The following is a 19,675-nucleotide window of genomic DNA, read 5'->3' on the forward strand; positions in this document are numbered from 1 at the left end:
CCCTTCCTCCACGGTGAGGCCAAACCCGAGAGGCGCCCCCCCCCCACGCCCCCATTCTGAGAACTCATCTTTGCTCCAGTGCTGACGCAGGGCTGATGGAGTGTCAAAGAGGTTTGGGAATGAGGGAGTTACTTCCATCCTTGGGGTCTCAGTTTCCACATCTCTCAGATGGGCTTCACGGGGAGGGGGTGTGTGTTTGCTGGGTGGTAAGAGTGTGAGTGCGGGGGACAAAGATGCTGGTGAGGACTGCTCCAGAGCCCAGCTGAAACTGCGGGCCAAGGAACCTTGGGTTCGTGTGCTGCCTCCCCACTTGCTGTCCTTGTGACCTTGGGCCAATCTTATCACTTGTAAAGTTTCTGGCACCCTGCCCTTGCCCCCGATGTGGGTAGAGTCAACCCAGCTCCCTGAATGCCTCCTGAACACATCCTCCCCCCCCAAAGTGGTGTGTGATGTCTCAGCCTTGCAAATCTGGCAGTAATTTATTTGGCCCTGTTCTAGCTCATTCTGTCCTTTCGGTTGCTGGAGTTTCGAACAGCAGGAATGAGGGAGAGGCTGCCCAGTGGTTTCAGGTTGGGCAATAAAGGCTTCTCTGGGCAGCTGGCCCTTCCAGGGCTGGGGGAGGGGACACAGGAGGAGGCAATCTGAGTGGCCAGTGTGGGGGTGCTGCGCTGCCCTGGCAGCCTTCTGCCCACTCTGGTGTCGGGAAATGTGGGGTGGGTGCTGGGCTTGCTGCAGGCGTGCTGGCACCTTCCCGCTCTTAGCAGCTAAGTTGGATTTGTGGGTCAGCCAGAGTGGCAGGGGTGCCTTGCCCCCCTTCCTCCCTCCACCCCCTTGCCTCTTCCGAGCTCTCTCTGTCCCCTTTTCTTCATCCCTAGCCATCTCTCACCTTTTCCTTACATTCCTTCCTCCTGAGGCCAGGAATCTTCCTGAAACATGCTCAAACTCTGGCTTGAAGTCCTCTGAAGGATCCCTCTTGTCGTCAGACTAAGTGCCACCCCTCGTCGCTGTTGCCAGCCTAACCCCAGACCTATCTCCTTCGGTCCTGCTGGCTTGCCCCTTGCATCCTACGCTGTGTCCAGTCTGTTTGCTCACCAACTGCCCCTCGGTGCCATTACCCGCCAGGCCCTCCCTGGTTCTTTGCACAAGCTATGCTTTCTTCTCAGAACTCAAACCACTTCTAACTCCGCTGGTGAGCTCCTGTTCCTCCTTTAACTCTCACCGCAGACATCACCTGCTCCCTGAAGCCTCCCTTCTTTACTCTCTGTTCGGCCCAGGAAGGAAGGGCGGGGATTGACCGAAAGAGCGAATTACAGCCTATAGGTGTGGTCTTCCTACGAGTGCGTGTCCTCTGCAGACAGCATCTGGTGTGCAGGCCACCTCTGAGTCCTTAGCAGACAAGGCTTGGTGGACCAGGCTCAGGCCTGGCTCACTTGCGCTCAGCAAGTATACAGGACTGGAGCCCAGTGGGTCAGGATTTGAACTGGAGATGCCAGATGGGGGCGCACTGACTCCATTGAAAGTAGAGATTAAAGAAACAGGTTTTCCCTCCAGGAATCTGGAAAATTCTGCTGGGGGATGGTGTATTGTGGAAAGGACACATTGAGAGCTCCTCTGGGATCTGTGAGTTGAGGAAGTTAAGGAACAGGTCTGCCTGCCAGCCCCGCCCCCCCAGCTCCCTTCACTGCCCTCCAACACGCCCAGCAACTGGTGGGGCTGTCCAGTCCTCAGCCCTTTGTGCTGAGGCGTCGGCAGTTGGTGAGAAGCATCAACCCCAACGGTCAGGCTGAGCATCTGGGGAGAGAGGGCAGGCCCGCGTCAGGAGGGGGAGGGAGGTTCTGGCCCACTCTGCCTCCGGCCTCAGGTGGGTGGGCTCACAGCTCTGTCTTTAGTTTTACCAGTGAGGGAGGGAGGAAAATGCTCCCTGTGGTGACCCATGGAGGTAGGCTTGGAGGTCAGCTGAGGTGTGAGCAGGTGTGATGCCAGCATCTGGCTAGTGTGTGTGTGTGTGTGTGTGATTGTAGCTTGGGGCATAGGACATTTGGGTGGCCTGGCAGGGTGTCTAACCAACTCTGTGTAGGGAGTTGACTTGCTTTGGCAAGCCTCATAGCTACTAGGATGTCTGGGTATTTAAGTGAAGTTTGGGTGCAGAGCTATTTGGGTGGGTGTTGTCTCAGTATCTAGGTGTGGGTGCCTACATACTACCATATGGGAAGGTCAGGGTGCACAGTGTCTGGACGTCTGGATGCGGGGGAGCCCTCAGGTTAATGGGGGTCAGGCGCCTGGGTGTTTGTGTGTTGCAGTCCCAAATGGGGCTGCCCAGATGCCTGGTGGCTGGGTGTGGGTCTCCTGAGTGTCTCTGTGTTTGGTTATCTATGAATCTAGCAATGGGGTACCCATGTACAGGAGCATCCGGGTGTTTAAGTCTGGGTGTAGGGTGCCTGTGGTTGGTGTGTCTAGTTATGTTGAGGTGTCTGTGTCTCCAGGAAAGGGGTGTTGCCTTTGTGGGGTGTCCCAGTCACTCTGCCCAGCTGTGGCCCTTGACACCCCCTTGCTGGGGTTTGCATCCTGATCTCCCTTTAGACCTCAGAGACCAGGAGCCCCCCTGAGTCAGTCAGTCTAGAGCTGCATTATGCAAAAGAACTTCCTATACTGATGGAAACGTTCACTGTCTGCACGCTAACACCATGGCTGTCAGTTCCATGTGGCAATTATATATTAATAGTTAAAATTCATCAAGCTAAAAATTTGTTAAGTCCCTTGTGCACCAGCCCAATTTCAAGTCCTCAAGCTTGCCAAGTTGCCAGTGGCTACGGTATTGATCAGTATGGGTAGAGAGCATTTGCATCATGGAAGAAAGTTTTCTGGACACTGCTGGTCTGGAGGTGTGAGGTCTAAGACCTCTTTAACGAGCGGCTTGGAGTTGGCCCGGATGTACCGTCACTCAGTGGCTTTGAAGGAGGTCTTGCTGAATCCCTGTCCCCTCTTTCCAGCCCATCATTTCTTGCCCAGTTAATTGCAGACTCCTTTCTGGTCTTATTCTGCCATTAGCTCTCAAAAGCTTATACCACATTGACCACACATTGTGACCAAAATGACCTCTGTTAAGCAGACATAAGGTGCTGCTGTTCCCTTGCCCCCAGTTGAAGATGCCCCAGCACCCAGGGGACAAACCCAAGCCTGACTCTGGCAGGAGAGGCGGCCCTCTGGCATGACCCGGCCCCGTCTTCCTGCCCCAGCTTCCAGCCTACTCCTCTCCCCCCGACCCACCTGCTCCCCACCCTCCTCATGAGCCCTGTTGACCAGGTCAGTGCCAACCCACAACCTACTGGGCCCTTTTGCACTCTTCTTGCACCTCTGTCCTTGTTTCCTCTGGGGACCTGCCCGCGTGTATCAGAGCCCAGCTCTGAGGTCACGTTCCCCACGGAACATCCTGACGCTTGTGGCGCTGCTGGCTGGGTCTCCCAGATACTGCATGTCTGAGTGTGTTCTGTCACCTTCCATCTTCCCTGTCCACTGCCTGGGAGCCCCTAGTTCTGGCCTGGGTCTTTGTCGTCTCCTGTCCCCAGGGCCTTGTACACAGCTGCATGGTGTTGGCATAGTGCAAACCCCTGGGTATACAGGGAAGCCTCACAGTGCATGGAAGGGAGAACTAGGGCTCCCCAGGGCAGTCGGCACCCCTTTGACGGACTCGGGGGAGATTCTGTCATGGCCTGCAGAATGGCTATGGGGGGTGAGCACCTGAGGTGGGAAACTCAGAAGAGGCTATTAGTTGGTGACTTGGGAAGTCTTGGGCAGATTCCCAGGGTCTAGAGCTTGCTGAAGTTTATTCTGAAATGTGCAAAAGCTGGAAAGGGTTGGATGGGGATATTGGAAAGGGCTGGGGATATTTGATGGGCAAAATCACAGCTGGGGAGACATGATGCTGGGGTTGGGGGATTCTGAGGAATGGCAGATAACTAGCAGTGAAGATCTCTGTGGGGCCTGAGGACAGCTGGGAATGAGGCAGTGTTGGGAGAACTGAGGGTTGGGGGGCAGAGGGAGATGGAGCCAGTCGCTGCGGGAGAAGATGGTGCAACTGGTGGGGGGGTGAGGCACCCATCTGGACAGGCGACGTGAACCCCAGAGGGGTAATACATTGCTCAGAATGTGTGCACACCTCTGTGATTGCACGTGTGGCATGTGTGTGAAGATGTGTTTTGACTGGAGTGGTGTTTGCGAGCGTGAGCTCAGGAGCCCGGCCATCCGGGATCTGTCATTGGCTCCACCCACTTGCTGTGTAAGTTACATGCCCGCTCTGGGCTTTCAGTGTTGTCATCCGCGAGATGGGGGTAACAACAGAAACGCTGTGTGGGGTTGCCACGAGGGTATAGTTGGTAGAGTTTAGGGCAGACTCTGGCACGTGTTAAGCACCAGAGGTGCTGACTGTTATTCCATATATGTGTGTATGGGATTCTTGCATGTCAGAAGAGTTTGCTCTGGCTTCTGATGAAGTCCTGTCCTGAGAGGGGTGGATGGCGGTGAGGAGGTGGAGTGACCAGCTAGGTTGGGAGGGTCTGTCTCCCGCCTCCCCTTCTTCATCCCACTTCCCACCTTCGAGGTACCAGGGTCTAATCAAGTAGGTCTCCCCCCACTGCTCTCCTCTGTCCTGCTCATACTGCCCTGCCCTGGGCAGGGGGCCAGGGGATGTGCTTCAGTTGTCCAAAAGCTTTTCGGCAGAATCTGAATCCATTGTGTGCCTGCCAGTGCACTGGGGCCCTCTCAGATATAAATACCTGGACAATGTGCTCTGTTTTGGCTGCCTGTCCAGGGGTGACCATGGCCTCATCCTGTGCCCTTGCAGAGTCACTGGGGTGGAAGATGTTGGGGTGGGGGTGGGGTGGAGGGAAGCCCATAGGAAAAGTGAGGTCTCAGCTTCCCAGTCTATGGGGTAACAAGCCCAAACGGCAGAACAGCTCATACACAGGGCTTTCCGGGGGTCTGGGTGTCCCCGTTTTCAGTGCATGGGGGCGCATATGCAGCCCTCCCTCCAGCGCCTCTGCAGTGTGCCACATCTCTGCCTTCCCTGCTAGCTGCACGGCTTCAGGGCTCTGGGCTGTCCTGGGTGTGCATTCTTGGGGTTCCTAGACCCAGACTAAGTCAGGACTGGGCCTGGGCTCTGCACTGCATCCTTGTGCTAGCTGCGTCTCAGCCCTATGCTGCATGACTGCTGGATGCTGCATTGCACTGGCTGTGTGGACTCTCCAGGGTGTCTGCATTGCTCCACTGTACTGTACCCACCCTGCAGTTGTGACCCCTCTGTCCCTCTTCTGTGCTGTGTCCCTCGGTTGTATGTCACTGTGCGATCGGAAAGGCAGCCTCTCACCCTGCCCCACTGAAGGCTTTCTGTGGCCTGCTCACGGCATGCTCGCCCCAAGAGCGTTTCTGTTCTAGGCCGACCTCGCTCACCGGCCAGTCTCCATCGCATTGGGTGTGTGGACTGTGGCAATGCACCACTGCACTGTGCCCGCAGAAAGCATGCCACCAAGACACTGCATCGTCACATCAAGCTGTGGCACTGCGTTCCTGCAGTGAGCGTCTGCACTGCACGGGGGGTTGGACTCGAGTTTCTGCACACGGCACTGTACCCACACAGCGTGCCTCTGCCCAGCAGCACTTCTGTCCCGCTGCTTCACTGCACCTCACTGCACCTGTGCCTCCTCCTGGCCCAGCCCTCCCCGTCACACTCTCCTGCCATAATGCTGCCCCCAGGAGATCTCGCTCTTGCTTCTTGCTTCCGGTGCAGCCCCGGTTGATCAGCCTCTTCACATCTTGCATCACAGGTTAAACCTCTGCCCCCTTTCTTCAAACTTCCCCTCCCTGCCACTGCACACGGCCCCTGGCGTCCTTCCCTACTCTGCAGTTTTGGGGCTACTTTGTCTGGGCGTCGGGACTGGGTTTGCAGGTGGCGTCTTTGCACAGGACCCAACATTGCGTCTGTGCACTGCACGGGGTCACTGCGCTGGGCCTCAGCCTGCCCGGGACCTGCTCACCATTGGGTTGCGCGTCTTGACTGGGTTCAGGACCAGCCCTTGCTCTCAGCTCACTGTTCTGCAGTCATCTGTACTGCTGCCCTTTCTGTCACTTTCCCCAGTGCCCGCCAGCCTGCCTTTCTGCTGCTCCTGGGGACTGTGTTGAGCTTGTATTCTGGACTGGCTTCCCACCCAGCAGTTCCTCTGCCCTGCACCACAGCCTCCTCTCCCCTGGGCCTCCGCCCTGTCCACATGCCTCCGCAGCACCATCCTTCTAGTAAGAATTCATGAGGCGTCAGCACTGTGCTGTGCCTGGCCCTGAGCTAGTGTCTGGAGGGGGAGAAGAACTGGTGAGGCTTGAACTGACCAGCATAGCGTTCCGCCATCCACCCACAGGTAGCACCGAGCCCAGCCCTTGGGCCCCTAAATGTACTGTGCTGGATCTCTGTGCCTCCATGCGGCTGTGGTCATACCCAGAAGGGTGTCCTGGCCTGACCCATTCGCTGTGCCATGCCTGTGTCTGCTCTGGGGTCTGTAAGCGCTTGGGCTCTGCTCTGGGTTGTAGAGTGGAACTGATGTTGCACAGCACACCACACTGGGCCTCTGCATACCCCTTGCTCCGTGGGACCTTGATTCTGCACAGCTCTGCCCTACAACCAGCCCTTTGCCTTGGGAGGGGGTGGGCACCACCCTATACTTTCTTCTTCTATTGCCAATATGGCAGCCCTACTGTTAACCTTGAGGTGAGCAGTGCAGGTTGATCGGGGGCTGAGGAGTGGGTCTGGCCTGTTTCTCCAGCTAGACCTGGCTTCTTTCCACCCTCAGTGGAGATGGCAGGCTGTTGGCACTGCCAGGCTCTGTGTTGGCTCTTTTGGCACCTGGGGGTACAGCTCAGCTTTTTCTCCCTGTGGCCTGACCCTGGGTGAGCTTCCTGGTGGCAGCTCTGCAGAACCCTGGGTGATTTGAGTTTGGCCATGTTGCTGCCAGCCCTGTCTTCAATGAATTGCTCATCAATTTTTCAGGGCCATAAAGGGTAGCACCAGAGAGCCCTGGCCTGGTCCGATATGTGCATCTGGCTCAGAGTGTGAGGTGGACTGGAATCCTGTCCTGGAGTCTGGGTGGGTGGGCCTCAGCCAGGCTGGCTGGGTCCTGGGGTCAGTATGCCCAGCCACTGTTGGCCACTTGCTATACACGGGCTGGGGACAGTCCCTCATCTTGGGGAGGGAGGAGCTGGGGATTTGAGGGCCTGAGGTGGAGCTGTAGTTGGGGTGGAGAATGTGGGCTAGGGTTGGGTTGGGCAAGAAGGACTATGGGTGAGTTAATGTTGGCTTTGGGGTTGGCTTCTGCTATCTAGGATTGGGGCATGGCTTTGGCTGGTGAAATAGTCCAGTGTTATCACGAAAGTTGTATTGGGTTTCCTAAGCCTTGGTTGGCTGGAAGACTAATTCCATGAGCATGCACATGAGCCAGAATCATCGGAGGACCAGAGAGTGATCCTAGGGGGAGAGGCAGGTGGGGGTGGGTAGGGTGTGGGGCTCTCAGGCGGTGGGCTGTGAAGTTGTGTGTGGGTATATGCAGTCACGTGCAGAGGGACATGGCATATTCAGTGGCCAGCATGTGCCTGTGTGGACACTGAAGCAGGTGTGTGTGTGTGTGTGTGTGTGTGTGTGTGTGTGTACAGGGGCGCACAGTATATGAGCACCAGACCCTCCACCTGCCTGCACCACTGCAGCCGCCAGCAGCTCGGCGGGTATGATCCCAGCCACTCAATTCGAAATCTGTTCGGAGTTTTATGTCTCTTGGGGCTGCTCTGGGGAATGGGTGTGCGGTTGACTAACCTCAGAGAACAAGAACCCCATTGCAAACAGACTGTACCCGGGGTCTTCAGAAGACACTGGCGGCCAAGCTGCTGGCGGCTGCAGTGGTGCAGGCAGGTGGAGGGTCTGGTGCTCATATACTGTGCGCCCCTGTACACACACACACACACACACACACACACACACACACCTGCTTCAGTGTCCACACAGGCACATGCTGGCCACTGAATATGCCATGTCCCTCTGCACGTGACTGCATATACCCACACACAACTTCACAGCCCACCGCCTGAGAGCCCCACACCCTACCCACCCCCACCTGCCTCTCCCCCTAGGATCACTCTCTGGTCCTCCGATGATTCTGGCTCATGTGCATGCTCATGGAATTAGTCTTCTAGAGGTGGAAGCAGCTTTAAAGGTCACCTGGGTCCCCCTTCTCATTTCATTGGCTTGGAAACAGGGGTTCAGCAAGGGAGCAAGTCACCTGCTCAAGGTCACCTGGAAAGTTAGCGGCTCAGCAAGAATTAGATCCAGGTCTCCTGCCTCCCATCTGAGTACTCACAAGTCAGCACGCGGCTATCAATCTTACGGTCATGTGTGCATGCACACGGGTGCACCCCAGCATATGGAAACACACACATGGAGGGGTGGAGGCACGCACCAGGGTGGCCCCCTCCTGTGCTTTGGCTCCTGCAGAGGCTGTTTTGCCCCTTCCATCACCCCATCCCACAGAGGAAGCTAGCGGATGTGGATAAGCCTTCTTCCTGCCTTCCAAAATTGTGGCTGACGGTTGCTTGGGCAACCGCCTTCCTGATTGGGGAGATTAGCTGAGGAATGTAGCTGGGCTCGTTTGCGCTGAGGCTGGGGGAGCCCGTGGGGGTCTTGGTTGCTTCAGCCCACTTTTTCTGGGCTGTTCTGGCAGAGATGGGGCTCCCAGAGAGGGATCTGGTCACCCTGTCCCCAGCCCAAATGAGACTGTGTCCCGCAGACTCCTCTGGGGGTGATGGGACTTTGTGTGTGTAGACATGAGCGAGTGTGAGTGTGGAGCTCTGTGTGTGTGCTATGCAGCACTCTGGGTGTGAAGGGAGCGTTTGCTTTCTGCATGCAGGATGCACACTGGGGGTACCATCTGACTCTGGACCCCCGGTGGCTCCCTCCTGCTCCCATAGTGTCCCCCGGAGAAGCCATCTGCTCTCCTCATGGTTTATAGGATGCATAGCTTTCTCATCTGAATCTAGACAGCTCTTGCTCAAACACCTACTGTGGCTTCCCAATTCAAAACCAGGCCACATTCTCATCCTCTAGCAGGAGCTGGGACTTGACTTTGGGGCTCTGGCACCTGAGCCATCCAGACTAGAGGTGATGGGGTCTCCCCTAGGGCCTAAGAGGGCTGATTATCCCTCTCCTGGGGTGGAGTTCTTCTTGGGCCCCTGGCTCCAGAGATGTTACCCTGGGGTGGACAAGGGTGAGGGTGAGGGGTCATTCTGGATGGGGAAGGTCCATCTGGGAGGCCTTCCTGGCAGGCAGGCCCCTAGGACAGGGCCCCGCAGGTCTGAGTCATTCCTTGCCACTTGCTCAGGCATTCTCCTGGCCTCAGACTTTGAACTATTCGCGATGGTACCACAAGCACCAAGGTCTAGGCGAGCGTGCAGGGACCAGTTTGCAGTGACTGAGCCAGAGGAGTTTATTAGCTGCCCAACTCAGGGCTTGACGAGCTGCCACGGCCTTTGGCCCTCCTGACGGACCAAAGGACTCACCTCTGTTTCGACCCTCTCTTTCCTCTTCCCCTTCCCTCCATCTAAACTATAAACACTGGTTCCAGATCAGAGGAGTCAGTGCCTGAGGCAGTGGCTGAATCCTGCACCCAGCTGCCAAGGGGGTGTAGTAGCAATTCCGTCCCAGAGACCCCACGCATCAAGGGCTTTAGCGCTGTGCAGGCTTGTAAGCCTAAGGCCAACAGCGGCGATTGCTAGTACTTTGGGGAGTTGCTGTGTGTGGGGTGTCATAGGGCATTCATGATCCCCACTCCCAAGGTCAGTGCTTGTCCTCTCTGAGAAGACAGAGGGGCAGGTAACTGAATACAGACCAGTAGGTAGGTTAGGGGGTGTTGCTGCTAACACCCCTTCTCCCCGCACTGCCACTCGGCGGCTGTATGACTTCTTCATCTGTAAAGTGGGCTGATTCTAATCCTATACGTGGGGGGGGGGCGCAGGTACTGGCCATAAAGATAACTCATTTTCTTGGGAAGGCCTTTCATGGGCGCTGGACCAGTGAGGGTGTCCTGGGGAGTACTGAGCTCACAGGCGGTGTGTGGAGGTCTTGGTGTTGGGAGGGGCAGGGTGGGGAGGGCTGGGGAGCCTGAGGGAGGAAGGTGGGCCTGGGTGGGAGGCGACAGGGGGGCATCTCCTGGGCAGCAGCCCCGCCCTGGCTCACGGACCCTGCCCTCGCAGCCGGCTGCACCTTCGAGGAGGCGAGCGACCCAGCAGTGCCCTGCGAGTACAGCCAGGCCCAGTACGACGACTTCCAGTGGGAGCAGGTGCGGATCCACCCTGGCACCCGGACGCCTGCGGACCTGCCCCACGGTGAGCTGAGTCTCCATCACCACGTCCTGCTGTGTGACCAGGGGCGTGTCTCTAATCTGCTCCTCTGCTTCCGTGTCCGTCACGACAAGTACGACACTGCTAATGTGGGACTGTGGGCCCTGTCCTGTTGTGTCTGGGAGTCGCACTTGTGAATTGGGTGCAGGTCCTAGTAACGAAAGGCCCTGAGAGCAGTCAGCTGAAAGGCGCTGCTATTGTTCCTCTTGCTTAGTTCAGAGTCCACCTCCTCCTTCCAGGCCTTCTAGACCCTCCAACTGTTGGGAGGTCCCCCCGCCCCCCCACCGCCGCCCCACAGCTGCTGAATCCTGGTCTCCTTAGGACTTGAAGGTGCGGCAGGGGCTAGACATGTGTCGAACCTTCCTTCCTCTGCGCCCTTCTTCCTGGAAGTGCTGACTGTCCCCAACTTCTAATGGGGTCTGGCCCTGTTTTGGGACAGGGCACGTTGGCATTGTGACCATTGGGCTGGGAGTCAGCAGAGTCATTTCGAGGCTGCTAGTGGCGTCAAGAACACTGGTTCTAGAATTTGGACACTGGGGTCCAAGCCCAAGTCCTCGCCTTTACCAGCCGTGTGAACTGGGCAAGTCCCTTAACTTCCACGAGCTTCCATTTTCCTGGGTGTGAGGTGGCCAGACTGATTCACTTCATAGGGTTATAAGATGGTACACAGCAGGGGATGGCATGCAGGGGCTCACTGTATGCTCTGTTGTTAATGTTGGGGTGATTTGAAGGAATCTGTTGACTAGAACCCCCTTTGGTTGGTGACACAGTCAACAGGGAATTAAAAGAAGACAGTTGGAGGCCAAATGAGCAGCCTCAATACTGAAAGCTTGTGTCGAAGGACATAGTGTAGTATGAGAACCCCAAGGCCGTGCAGAGGGAGCCCCCATATTGGGCAGCCCACAGACCACCTCCTAGGTTCTACCACAGCAGTGGGCCAGGACCTTTGTCCCCAGCCCGCAGCATGTCTGAGGTTGGACTTGCAGCCATGGGTGTGGGGGTGGAGGCAGCAAAGGTTCTTAGGGTTCAGGCGGCACTTGAGGCACCAGGAAAGAGGCCCCTTCACGTGGCACAGGTGGCTTCTTCTACCTGTTCACCTGGCCTCCTGGAGGCTTCCCTGTCTCCCGCTCTGTGCATTTGCGCACACAGTGTCCTCTAGGGAGCATTCATCCTGACTTGGCTGGGTTCTCAGTGCCTGATTGCCCCCTGTTCTAGAGCGTCAAGTCCGACCATTCTGGCAATCACCTGTCAGGGTGCCCATCGTGGCGAGGACCCTGTGTGGTCCCTCTCCATATCTCTATGGCCCTGCTGGGGCTGGTTCCCAGGTGAATTCACTTCTTACAGCCCTGACCACCTTGTGTGGGCTCTGCCCCCTCCTCCTGCCCCCACGATGAGCAGAGACATGCCCAGGGAGAAAGGGGAGAGAGACACTTAGTATTTAGTGTGAGCCTCCTGCTGCATCTTAGGGGTGCAGTGGTAAACAAGGTGCAGCTGGGCTTTCTCTCTTGTGCTCACAATCTAAGGAAGGGAGATGGGGGTGGAGAGAGAAGGAATGAGAGTCACATTCAGAGGCAGAGCAGGAGAGAGAAGGAAGAGCGACATGAATGAAGTAAGTGGAAGGGAAGTGCGGGGATGCAGAGTGAGAAAGACTAGGGGAAAGGGAGGTGGAGAGGGAGCAGAGGAAGAGGCAAGAACAAAGCGTCAGGTTGAAAGGGGGAGAAAGACAGGCCTGATCACAGGGAGAGGGGAGAGCAGGGCCAAGGAGTGGGCGAGGGGGTGCCCCCTCCTGGTAGGCACCTGGAGTTTGTTTACTGCCCCACTCGGCCTGAGCTGGGACCTGTCTTCACAGGCTTCTGGCTCCGAGGTGAATGAGATCCCCTCTAGCTGCCTCCCTGTGGAGCCTCCCAGAGCAGGAGCCTCCTGGTTTGGGATCTGAATGAGCTTGTGCTGGCTGGCAGCCAGGCCAGGAGAAGGTGGTGCTGGTGGCTGCAGGCATCTCCTTAGCAGCTGCCGGGGCCTCTCCCACAGCAGGGAAGCCAAATTCGCCCAGCCAAGCTCTGAGGAGTCCAGCCAGCTCCCCACCCCCACCCCAACTTCTAGTTCCTGGATCTCGGGGGAGGGGGCAGGGCTGTCTGTCTGCAGGTTGGAAATCCAGAGAATTCTATCCCAGGAATTTATACTTGGCAGTTGGGGTGGAGTGGGGAAGGGTGGAGGGGGGACTGGAAGGGGAATCAGAATCCTTTATTCAATCTCTGTTCTGTAAGTTCATTCAGTTTGGGTTTGGAGCATGTTCTGGGGATGCAGTGGAGCCCCAGGGCTGGTGGGGAGACAGACATGCACTTGATTAATGATTGAGGGCCCACAGAGGGGCAGGGAGGCAGGGCTTCAGAAGGGGGGGGACTTTGAGGGCCTGTCAGGTGCCAGTGTCTTGATTCCTGCGGTGAATGACCGCTCCCACCTTCGAGCACAACTCGGAACCAGGAACCCTGTGGATCGGCCTGGGTAAGGGGCCAGAAAGTGTTTTGAAAAGTCAGATCTACACAGTTTTTGCTACTCCCAACCCACCCTCTGGGAAATAGCGCCAGGAAAGTGAAAGGACTTGCCCAGTGAGCCAGAACTGGAACTTGAATTCAGAACCCCTGACTCCTAGTGTGTCTAAATATCAGGAGGGCTTTGTTTCTGCCCCCACAAGCTCTTCTCAGCTCTTGCCTGTTGCTCTTCTCTTTGCAGGTTCGTACTTGATGGTCAATGCTTCCCAGCATGGCCCAGGTCAGCGGGCCCATATCATCTTCCAGACCCTGAGCGAGAACGACACCCACTGTGTACAGTTCAGTTACTTCCTGTACAGCCGGGATGGGCATAGCCCGGGCACTCTGGGCATCTATGTGCGTGTCAATGGAGGTCCCCTGGGCAGTGCTGTTTGGAATATGACTGGATCCCATGGCCGTCAATGGCACCAGGCTGAGCTGGCTGTCAGCACCTTCTGGCCCAATGAATATCAGGTGGGCTGGGTTCAGTCTGTGGTAAGCCTGTCTTGAGGTAGGGAGTAGGTGGGGGGTGGGAGAGGGGTGTCAGCTAGAGGTCAAAGTAAGCGAGTGACCGAGTGACCGTGATTAGAATGAGTCAGTGTTCAGCATCGGGGTGAGCCTATGGTCAAGGTCAACGACGAGTCTGTGGTTAGTTAGCACTGGGTTATTTTTAGCACTGGGTTATTTAGTCTAGCTTGGCATCAGAGGTCATTGTTAATGGCCTCCATGTAGTCTGGGGTAGTTCAAGGGATCAGGAAGAGTGTTGACTTAGAAGGTGTCTGGGAAAGGATTTTGCTGCTTGAAGGTGGCTGTCCAGGATTCAGATGGAACCTCTGATCTTGACCTTGTTAGCTCAGGGTGACACCCCCTCCCACAGTTAGCTGGCTGGGTAGGGCCATTATGAGCTAGACTGGATAGGGCTGGGAGAGCTGAAAAGCGGCTTTTGTGGGTACCTCCCCAGGCAGGACTGGGGGGACGTCAGCCTGACAGATTCCCTCCTGCCTCCTCCAGGTGCTGTTTGAGGCCCTCATCTCCCCAGACCGCAGGGGCTACATGGGCCTAGATGACATCTTGCTTCATAGCTACCCCTGCGGTGAGTCCCAACTCGCTGGGGCACAAGGAGAGGGGCTTGGGTGGCCATAGTGGCCTCAAGCCCTGTTTACACGTGGCTCTGTTCCTGCAGCAAAGGCCCCACACTTCTCCCGTCTTGGGGACGTGGAGGTCAATGCAGGCCAGAACGCCTCATTCCAGTGCATGGCAGCGGGCAGAGCAGCCGAGGCAGAGCGCTTCCTCCTGCAGGTGAGGGGCACTTCTGGGCTGACTCCCTTGCAGGTGCCTGTCCTTCCTCCATCCTCCATGCCCCTATAGCCAACCACGCCCCCCCCCCCCCCGCTGGGGCTTTCCCTTAGGGTCTGTTCTGAATGGTCCTATACCTCCAGGACAGATGCTAGCTCCAGGACCTCCCAGTCACTCTCCATCAGAGACAGAGCTGCCGCTTGTCTTAATTAAGCACCTTATCCTACATTTTCCTGTGGCAGAGCTGGTTCCAGGAGCCCCATATGCCCCTAAGGGAGAAGGGAGGGCTAAATGGGGCCAGGACATTTATCACTACCCTCAGCCAGGTACAGTGAGACTGGAACTCTCCCTCCGATCCGTGCCCCTTCTCCCCATGCAGAGGCAGAGCGGGGCACTGGTGCCAGCGGCCAGCATACGGCACATCAGCCACCGGCGCTTCCTGGCCACGTTCCCGCTGGCCGCGGTGGGCCCTGAAGAGCAGGACCTGTACCGCTGCGTGTCCCAGGCCCCGCGTGGTGCAGGCGTCTCCAACTTCGCCGAGCTCATTGTCAAGGGTTAGCACACAGAGGCTTGCAGCAGAAGGCGAGAGGGGGGAGCCGGGTCTGCTGCCCCCACCTCCCGCCCCCCCCAAAAAGTCTGGTTGAGGATGTGGGTGTGGAGGTTAGGTGGGGCTGGGTGGGTGGGGGCGTGGTCTGAGGCTCTCTTGGGACCAGGTCTGATGCAGGAGGCCGGGTCTGACCAACAGATGGTTAGGGGGACAGGGTCAAAGTGTGAGCCCGGCCAGGGCACCAGGGTTGACCCCAGCTGGCTAATATTCATTTCCTGGAGGTGCAGATTTGGGGATCTGGAAGGGAGTGGAGGTGTGCTGAGGTGTGAGGGTGGTGTCAGTCATTGCAGCTGGGAACTCCTGGGTGCGTGGGGATTTAATGGGTGCTGGAGAATTGGTCTGGCAGGCTTGAGGGCTTGCAGGCAGCATGGGGCTCTTGGGGTTTGGGTCTGGTGGGATGCAGAGTTGGGGCCAGGGTCTCAGCGCCACCCATCGGTTCCACCTCTCCCCCTTTCACCTCCTAGAGCCCCCCACCCCCATCGCGCCCCCGCAGCTGCTGCGCGCGGGTCCCACCTACCTCATTATCCAGCTCAACACAAACTCCATCATTGGCGACGGGCCGATCGTGCGCAAAGAGATCGAGTACCGCATGGCGCGCGGCCCCTGGGCGGAGGTGCACGCGGTCAGTCTGCAAACCTACAAGCTGTGGCACCTTGACCCTGACACGGAGTACGAGATCAGCGTGCTGCTCACGCGCCCGGGAGATGGGGGCACTGGCCGCCCCGGGCCGCCGCTCATCAGCCGCACCAAGTGCGCAGGTGGGTGCTGGTCTCGCTTCTCTGAAAACCCGGTACAGGGCTCAGGGCAACCGAGGGTCGCGAGGTGGTATGGACTGGATTTGTGCTTCTAGAACTTTGTGAATTTCCCTACAGTAAAAATATAGTAAGGATAGCGAGCACTTACACCTGTGCACACACTTGTTGATTTAAAACTCACACCACCACCAGAATCTTTGTACTGTCCTCACCTTCATTTTATAGGCAGCGTGACTGAGGTGTGAAGGGGTTGGCCTGAGGTCACACAGCTAGTAAGAGGCATTGGAACCATTGACTGACTCCAGAATCGGTGTTCCTAATTTTACATGTTATCATCTAGGTAAAACAAGCAAGTGAAAAACCGGAACATAAAAGCATGTTATTAAGTTCTAGTTGGATTCTCTTGTGTGGGCATCTGAACGTGAGACACCTGCACCACAGGAGATTGTTGTTGTTTTATCAGAAGATAAATTGAGAACAGAACAATTTTCTCATTCTGTGATTTCAGTGTTTTTATTGATTTTTTTATTGCAATAATTGTAGGTTCATAAGCAGTTGTAAGAGAAAAAGATTCCCTGTATCCTTCACCCTGTAGATTTTGCTGGTAACATTTTGCTGAATGTAGTATAATCTCCCAGTGGAGAGACTGCTGCTGGTAGTGTCCACAGGCCCTCTTAGACTTTTCCACTTGTGCTTGCTTGCGTGCATGGGTGTATATTCAGTCCTACAACTTACCTACCACGCAGGTAGGCTCCCGCCTTCACCATCTCAGTCGAGGTAATGAACAGGTCAGTTACCTGATGCCCTCCTGCCTGCTACAGGACACTCACTGTCTCTTCCTCCATCCCCCAACCCCTAATCTGTCCTTCATTCTTAAAACAATGTATTCTCAAAAATATTATGGAAATCATGATACTTTGAAGTCATGATTAATAACCTTTTGGAACTGAGCTTTTAATTTAGTAGCAATTTTATTGAGCTAGAATTCTCATACACTTCACTCATTAGTGCATACCATTCGACGGTTTTTAGTATGTTCCCTGAGGGTTATACAACCACAATCCGTTTTAGAACAGTTTCCTCATCCAAAAGGAAACCTTGTACTTTTTAACAGTCTCCCTCCTCCCGCTCTTCCCTTTCTCGCACTATCAGCCAAGGCAGCTGAGACTATGCTCTCTGTCTCTGTAGATTTGCCTCTGTGGGTATTTCAGAGACATGGAGTCACGCAACAGAAAGCTTTTTTGTGACTCGTTTCTTTCAGTTAGCATGTTTTTTAAGGTTTCCCCGTTTGTAGCGTGTGTTAGGACTTTATTCATTTTCACCATTCTGTATCATGCTTACTATGCTGAGCCTTAGAGGAATACTGGACTTTTTCCAAAGTGGCAGTATCATTTTACATTCCTGTCAGCCGTGGATGAGGGTTCTGATTTCTTGACATCCTTGCTAACACTTTTTGTTAACTGTCTTCTGATTACAACCTCCTAGAGGGTGTGAAATGGTATCTCATTGTGGTTTTCACTAGTATTTCCTTGACGTTTAATGTTTTTACATGTTATGTGGTGATGCTGAACTTTTTTTTTTATGTGTTTATTGGCCATTTGTCTGTCTTCTGTGTATCGAATGCTTTACCCATTTTAAGTTGGGTCACCTGTCTTTTTATTATTGGGTTGCAAGAGTTCTTAATGCATTCTAGATACTAGACCCTTATCAGACACACAGGTATCCTTGCTTTTATTGAGTTTGCTTCATTGTGAATTGCCAATATTGCATTTTTTTTTTTTTTTTTACAAATTGCGGGTTTGTGGCAACCCTGAGTGGAGCAAGTCTGTTGGTTCCAGGTTTCCAAAAGCATGTGCTCCCTTCATGCCTTGCTGTCATATTTAATTAAGGCATGTCCATTGTTTGTCTAGATATAGTGCTGTTGCACACTTCCTAGACTACAGTAGAGCATAAACATACTGTTAGCATACATAACACTATATGCACTGAAAACCAAAAATATTTTATTTCAACATTTGCTCTATTGCTGAGGTCTGGAACCCAAACTACAATATCTCTGATGTATACTTGTCTTTCTAAATATTTTCTTCTGTTTTTGTGGGTTGTCATTTAATTTTTTTGATGGTGTTCTTCAAAAAACAAGTTTTTAATTTTGATGAAACCCAATTTATCTGTTTTTTCTTTGTTGTTTGTGCTTTTGTTGTTATATCTAAGAAACCATTGCCTAATCCAGAGTCATATGAAGATTTACCCTTAATTTTTCCCTAAGACTTTTATACTTTTTTTTTTAAAAGATTTATTTTATTTGTACATACAGAACTGAGGTACAGGCCAGAAGCTCAGGGGTGGTGAGAGGCTTCACCAGAGACAGTGTGGGGAGCAGAACAGGCAGATCAATGAAGTACACTGCTGAGGGGAGCAGTGGGCGGGTCAGGAGAGGTCTGCCACGCCATGTGGTCACCTCCGGGGCAGGCGGGGATCGAACTCATGTGGAAGTGGCCTCAGCTTCTCAGTGCTGTGCTTTAACCCGCTGTGCCACCAGGGAGGGCCAGACTTTTATACTTTTAGTTCTTACAGGTCCTTGGTGTATTTTTAATTAATTTTGTCTGTGGTGTGAGGTTGAGGTCCAACTTCACTCTTCTACATGTGAACAGTCACTTTTCTTGGCCTCATTTTTATAAGGACTCTTCTTTCCCCAGTGAGAATTAGGGGTTCCCTGGAGATTTCATCCAGGTTATGGTGCAGATTAGTAGTTCATTCCTTTCTATTGCTGAGTGTATTTACTTTTGAGTGTCCCATGGTGTGGCTGTACCAATTTTAATCACGCCATGTGTTGAAGGACATATGAACTAGTACTATATTTTGGCTATTGTAAGTGAAGCTGCTATGAATATCTGTGGACAGGCTTTTTTTTTTTTTTAAGATTTATTTATGTATGCATACAGAACTGGGATATAGGCCAGAGGTGCATGGACAGTTAGAGGCTTCACCAGAGACAGAGTGGGGAGCAGAACAGGCAGACTGACAGAGTACACTGCGGAGGGGAGCAGAGGGACAGGACAGGAGAGGTCGCTGTGCCATGTGGGCCATACCCATGGCCGGGGATCGAACTCGCATTGAAGTGGTTGTGCTGGCTAGCAATGCTGCACTGTAACCTGATGTGCCACCAGGGAGGGCTCTATGTACAGATTTTTGTATACATACATTTTCATTTCTCTGTTGTAAATGGCCATGTTGCAGCGGATGGGTTATATGGTAATTATATACTTGGTTTTGTCAGAAGCTGCCAGAATGGCTGTAGAGTTTTGCATTCTTCCCAGCAATGTGTGACTCGTCCAGTTCTCTGCTTCCATGCCAGCTTTTAGTGTCATTTTTTTCTTTCAGCCATTCTGAGAGCTAGTGGTATCCCATTCTGGCCTTAATTTGCATATCCTTAATGCTGAGTGATGTTAAGATTTTTTCATGTGCTATTTGCCATCTGTACGTTCTCTTCTGTGAATTGTTCATGTCTTTGCCCATTTTCTAATGGGATTATTCATTTCCTACGATTGAGTTTTGAGAGTTACTTACACATTGTAGATACTAGTTCTTAACAAAAGACTACCCATACATACCCAACAAAATATGTAGTTTGTAAATATTTTGTCCAGCTTTTAGCTTGTTTTTACCCTCTCTCTGAACCTTTACAGAACAACCATTTTTAATTTTGCAGAAGGCCAATTTACCAAAATTTTCTTTTACAAATTGTGCTTTTTGTGCCAAATTTTAGGATTCTTTGCCTACTCATAGACCCCCAAAGAGTTTTTCCCTAAGTGTTTCAGTTTTACATATAAGTTCATGATCCAGTTTGAGTTATTTTTGGGTAAGTTCTGAGGTTTAGGTTGAAGTTGATTTTTTGTCAATATTTGTTGTTCTTAGTGTGTTTAAAAGTTGATTGGGGAACCATCTAAACCAGTTTAATGCTACATTTGGGGGGATGCTTGTTTAGTGGGTAGGTATGTTCTGGAATGCTTTCTAGTTCAGGGATCTGCATCAGGTTACTTAATCTCCTAGAACTTCAGTCTCCT

The 19,675-nt window shown here is 53.8% G+C and overlaps 1 protein-coding gene across 4 annotated transcripts in view; it reads left to right on the forward strand.

Moving 5' to 3' along the window:
* Positions 1-19,675, forward strand: part of PTPRU (protein tyrosine phosphatase, receptor type, U) — a 71,078-nt gene that overhangs the window by 2,146 nt on the left and 49,257 nt on the right. For all 4 annotated transcript variants that reach the window (XM_004678706.2, XM_004678708.2, XM_004678709.2 and 1 more), the window contains exons 2-7: positions 10,276-10,407; positions 13,153-13,424; positions 13,962-14,043; positions 14,134-14,249; positions 14,626-14,800; positions 15,318-15,611. In XM_004678706.2, coding sequence (XP_004678763.1) covers positions 10,276-10,407; positions 13,153-13,424; positions 13,962-14,043; positions 14,134-14,249; positions 14,626-14,800; positions 15,318-15,611 — 1,071 coding nt within the window. The remainder of the gene's footprint in view (positions 1-10,275; positions 10,408-13,152; positions 13,425-13,961; positions 14,044-14,133; positions 14,250-14,625; positions 14,801-15,317; positions 15,612-19,675) is intronic.

This window comes from Condylura cristata, unplaced genomic scaffold (genome assembly GCF_000260355.1).
Source record: "Condylura cristata isolate star-nosed mole 26May11 unplaced genomic scaffold, ConCri1.0 scaffold00008, whole genome shotgun sequence".
Taxonomy (NCBI): Eukaryota; Metazoa; Chordata; class Mammalia; order Eulipotyphla; family Talpidae; genus Condylura; species Condylura cristata.